The sequence below is a fragment of the Mizuhopecten yessoensis genome, unplaced genomic scaffold, assembly GCF_002113885.1.
Source record: "Mizuhopecten yessoensis strain PY_sf001 unplaced genomic scaffold, ASM211388v2 scaffold4623, whole genome shotgun sequence".
NCBI classification, from domain to species: domain Eukaryota; kingdom Metazoa; phylum Mollusca; class Bivalvia; order Pectinida; family Pectinidae; genus Mizuhopecten; species Mizuhopecten yessoensis.
Genome location: NW_018405639.1, coordinates 203,322 through 208,889, shown reverse-complemented (window position 1 = coordinate 208,889; position 5,568 = coordinate 203,322). Strand labels below are relative to the sequence as shown.

At 40.0% G+C, this 5,568-nt stretch overlaps 1 protein-coding gene across 1 annotated transcript in view; it reads right to left on the bottom strand.

The window, feature by feature from the left end:
* Positions 1–815: 815 nt before the first annotated feature.
* LOC110449468 (rab-like protein 6) overlaps positions 816–5,568 on the bottom strand; it is a 21,217-nt gene continuing 16,464 nt past the window's right edge. Inside the window, exons 7-11 of the mRNA XM_021496346.1 lie at positions 5,292–5,442; positions 4,501–5,050; positions 2,992–3,061; positions 2,390–2,472; positions 816–1,894 (exon numbers count right to left, since the gene is read on the bottom strand). Coding sequence (XP_021352021.1) covers positions 1,676–1,894; positions 2,390–2,472; positions 2,992–3,061; positions 4,501–5,050; positions 5,292–5,442 — 1,073 coding nt within the window. The 3' untranslated portion in view covers positions 816–1,675. The remainder of the gene's footprint in view (positions 1,895–2,389; positions 2,473–2,991; positions 3,062–4,500; positions 5,051–5,291; positions 5,443–5,568) is intronic.

Genomic DNA, 5,568 nt, shown 5'->3' with positions numbered 1-5,568 from the left:
ACGTAACACACCACTAACACATCCTCCCTATACAATACAGCACTACAATCACATCTAGTCAGCATGTACGTAACACACCACTAACACATCCTCCCTATACAATACAGCACTACAATCACATCTAGTCAGCATGTACGTAACACACCACTAACACATCCTCCCTATACAATACAGCACTANTCACTTGTACAGTGACATACCATCTTAGTAATTGTACCAACATCACAAGCACAAGTATTCACTTGTACAGTGACATACCATCTAAGTAATTGTACCAACATCACAAGCACACATATTCAATTGTACAGTGCCATACCATCTAAGTAATTGTACCAACATCACAAGCACAAGTACTCACTTGTACAGTGACATACCATCTTAGTAATTGTACCAACATCATAAGCACAAGTATTCACTTGTACAGTGACATACGATCTAAGTAATTGTACCAACATAACAAGCACAAGTATTCACTAGTACAGTGACATACCATCTTAGTAATTGTACCTACATCACAAGCACAAGTATTCAATTGTACAGTGACATACCATCTAAGTGATTGTACCAACATCACAAGCACAAGTATTCACTTGTACAGTGACATACCATCTTAGTAATTGTACCTACATCACAAGCACAACTATTCAATTGTACAGTGACATGACATCTCAGTAATTGTACCAACATCACAAGCACAAGTATTCACTTGTACAGTGATATACCATCTGAGTAATTGTACCAACATCACAAGCACAAGTACTCAATTGTACAGTGACATGACATCTTAGTAATTGTACCAACATCACAGNCACACCCCGGGGTAACAGTGTGACATGTCCCAATCCCAAGGGTTTACATTGTGACCTCCAATCCTAATCCCTTGTACATGTCATAACAAACTTACTTATCAGTCATTTCCTTCTCCAAGCCCTAGGTACTAGGTAACATAAAGACTTATCCGGTCCAGATCCCCCTGGTTACAGGACAAAACTGTAAGCCACATGCTAATACTTCTTGCTCCCGCATGAATTAATTAAAAAAGGGGAGTAACACCTATTGAAACAATTGAACTAAAAAATAAAAGGCAATCATTCAACTATTCAAGGTACCAATTATTTAAAATTAAAGATTACATAGTAATTTATCTTGTCCCAGCCCCCTGTGTTACATAATGACCTTTCTTGTTCCTACAACTAAACCAACAGAATGATTTGTTTTGTCCTAACCCTACAACTCTTTGTCTAAGAGAATGACTAATGCTGCTCCAATACCCAGACTATCAGAAGAATTTATTCTGTTTCAACCCCCAGGTAACTGATCGACTTATCATGTTCCAACCCCAGGCTAATAAAATGATTTAATCGGTTCAGACCCATGTGGTAACAGCATGACTTATTTCTGTTCAATTCTTCAGAGTAACAGAATGACTTCGCCTATCCAACCTGACCCTGTAATTTGTGGTTTATAGATCAAAGTGGCCAATATCCTGTCCAAGGGTTGGTGAACCAAAGTGAAACATAGCCTGACCCACCCCCTGGGGTTGAAGGATCAGAGAGACTCATAACCTACCCCACCCCCAGAGTTTGAAGGATCAGAGACTCATAACCTGACCCACCCCCTGGGGTTGAAGGATCAGAGAAAATCATAACCTACCCCACCCCCTGGGGTTGAAGGATCAGAGAGACTCATAACCTGCCCCACCCCCTGGGGTTGAAGGATCATCATTTAGGAATGCCTCCAAGTCATCCATATTCTCCATTGCATTTTCTGTTTGTGAAACAACTGGTTTTTCCTTCTTTTTCTTCTTTTCTTTTTTGCTTGTTTCTCCCTTTTCTTTTTCAGCTTTTTGTTTTTCTTTCTTTTTGGATTTTTTACCAGTAGAGTTTTCTTCTCCCTACCAAATAGAAATCAGAGTATTATTAAATCCTAAATCCTAAATGAATTATTTCTCCTGCCAAATATCAAAGTGTCTTATCATGATGTATGGATTTTTTACACCATCGACTAATTCCTTCAGAGAAATTAATCACAGATGCTGATACAATCAGCTTTGTTTTTTGTGTCTATTCCGGTGATTAGAACATAAAATTTGATTTACACACTGAACCTATCAGTCTCTAGTTCAAACCTTATTTCAAGTCCTAATCGCCACGTACATCATCCCCTAATTATGTATAAAGGTTTTTACTTTTTACACAAACAATGTATGTATCAAACGTGTCGCAACGTTTCAAGATCGACGGGTCCCTATAATCCCCTGATAAGTATAGCTACTAGTTTTGATAATTGTGTATATCTTTGTATACAACAACACTAAGAGACTTATTTGAACTGATTGACTGACCACTGAGTATTACTGACAGCTATTTGTGTGTTCGGGTAAACGTACCTTCTCCGATTTTTCTTTCTTTTTCTTTTTCTTCTTTTTGGCACTTGTATCCCTCTCTACGGTTTCTCCAGATGTAGTTGACTCTAAAGTAAACAAATCACTTGTACAGTGACATACCATCTTAGTAATTGTACCAACATCATAAGCACAAGTATTCACTAGTACAGTGACATATCATCTTAGTAATTGTACCAACATCACAAGCACAAGTATTCAATTGTACAGTGACATACCATCTAAGTAATTGTACCAACATCACAAGCACAAGTATTCACTAGTACAGTGACATCACAAATACAGGTTCATATTTACTTGACTTGCATCACTGCAAGACAGCGACAGAGAGGCAGAAAGATACAGATATTCTGCACTTACTTGACCTCTGATTTGCATGGTTAATTGGATACATAGATAGATTGCACTTGACTTTTGAACTGTAGGGTTCATGTGGTGCATAAATAAACTCTGAACAACTAGGTTCATAAGGTCGTCTGCTGAAAAACCCAACTACTCAGTAGTGAAGCGGTGGTAAAACCACTCAAACAAACAAACAAAGGTTAACAGGGCAGTATTGGTTCCACAGGTACCTAGCTTGTACTTACTTGACCTGGCCACTGGTCGCTGTAGCTCAGGACTGCTGGGTTCACTGTGAACTTCCTCAGTATATTTTGGCTGTAAAAACAACCAGAAAATGTACAAGAAATGCTTTTAGAACTCACTTTAATTTTGGCAGAAGTTTTCAGACTTTGTATATTAATGAATGGAGAATAATACTCCAGTTGGTTTAGTCAGCTCTCAAAGCCTTCATTATCTACACAGCCTATACTCTACCTTACTCTCCAGTTGGTTTAGCCAGCTATCAAAGCCTTCATTATCTACACAGCCTATACCCTACCTTACTCTCCCGTTTGTTAAGCCAGCTATCAAAGCCTTCATTATCTACACAGCCTATACCATACCTTACTCTCCAGTTTGTTAAGCCAGCTATCAAGGCCTTCATTGTCTACACAGCCTATACCCTACCGTACTCTCCAGTTGGTTTAGCCAGCTATCAAAGCCTTCATTATCTACACAGCCTATACCCTACCTTACTCTCCAGTTTGTTAAGCCAGCTATCAAAGCCTTCATTGTCTACACAGCCTATACCCTACCTTACTCTCCAGTTGGTTTAGCCAGCTATCAAAGCCTTCATTATCTACACAGCCTATACCCTACCTTACTCTCCAGTTGGTTTAGCCAGCTATCAAAGCCTTCATTATCTACACAGCCTATACCCTACCTTACTCTCCAGTTGGTTTAGCCAGCTATCAAAGCCTTCATTATCTACACAGCCTATACCCTACCTTACTCTCCAGTTGGTTTAGCCAGCTATCAAAGCCTTCATTATCTACACAGCCTATACCCTACCTTACTCTCCAGTTGGTTTAGCCAGCTATCAAAGCCTTCATTATCTACACAGCCTATACCCTACCTTACTCTCCAGTTGGTTTAGCCAGCTATCAAAGCCTTCATTATCTACACAGCCTATACCCTACCTTACTCTCCAGTTGGTTTAGCCAGCTATCAAAGCCTTCATTATCTACACAGCCTATACCCTACCTTACTCTCCAGTTGGTTTAGCCAGCTATCAAAGCCTTCATTATCTACACAGCCTATACCCTACCTTACTCTCCAGTTGGTTTAGCCAGCTATCAAAGCCTTCATTATCTACACAGCCTATACCCTACCTTACTCTCCAGTTGGTTTAGCCAGCTATCAAAGCCTTCATTATCTACACAGCCTATACCCTACCTTACTCTCCAGTTGGTTTAGCCAGCTATCAAAGCCTTCATTATCTACACAGCCTATACCCTACCTTACTCTCCAGTTGGTTTAGCCAGCTATCAAAGCCTTCATTATCTACACAGCCTATACCCTACCTTACTCTCCAGTTGGTTTAGCCAGCTATCAAAGCCTTCATTATCTACACAGCCTATACCCTACCTTACTCTCCAGTTGGTTTAGCCAGCTATCAAAGCCTTCATTATCTACACAGCCTATACCCTACCTTACTCTCCAGTTGGTTTAGCCAGCTATCAAAGCCTTTATTATCTACACAGCCTATACCCTACCTTACTCTCCAGTTGGTTTAGCCAGCTATCAAAGCCTGCCTGAACCTGAAGGTTGGTGGCTGGAGTATCATTGTCACTGACGTCCTCGTCCACAGCAACCACAACCTCAGTCGTCGTGTCATCATCCTCAGAGTCAATGTCCTGATTGGTCAACACAACTGGTTGTCCAGCGGTCACTTCATTGTCTGATGATGATATAGAATAAGAGGTCATCCTCACTTTGTCTGACGTTACACTGTTTGTTTTGGAAACTTTTCTGTCACTGTTAGACTCTTTACCAATACTTTTGTTCCCATTTGATATTTTTCGAGAAGTTGACACAATTGTTGGTTTATTTGTCTCCGAGTCTGAGTCACTGGAAACGTTCATCACCGCGGTAACCACTGTAGTCTTCTCCACAGGTGATACTGTCTCCTCGTCCGATGATGTCACTACAATGTCTTCTGTTGCCATGACAAATTGATTTGAACTGTTGTCCATGGCAAAATTATCATCTGAATCCAGGTCATCTTGAAATCCTGCCACCATTGGGTTGTTAGCATCTTCGTCACTGGCCAGAGATAAAGAATTGCATCACCTAAGGGCCACTACTCACAACAGATATAATACATAGCCGATCCACTGACCACACTTATCTACCACAGTAAAACAAGTTTAATACCTAAACCTAAAATGGGCATTGTTCTGAGGAATATATTTTGCGCTATGAAACATGACCAAATTCTTTTTTTTTAAATTATACCTAAAAAACAGAAATTGTCATCAATAAGTGGATAATACATTCAGGTTACCTGTCACTGTCATGGTTCTTTGTCAACTTGCTATTTTCTTTAACCTCCCTAGTATCATCAAGGAAGCTGTTGTCAAGTCCTCCTTCGTCAGGACAGAAGTCCTCCACACTCCTCACAGTGTCTGTACCGGTGGAGGAGGGACTTTGTAAGTCTGCAAAGTAAAGACCAACTGTTATAGAAGATCGGTAATAAAACTGTGTAGTAGGTCTATGGTAGTGAGATGTAACTTTATAGTAGGTCTATGGTAGTGAGATGTAACTTTATAGTAGGTCTATGG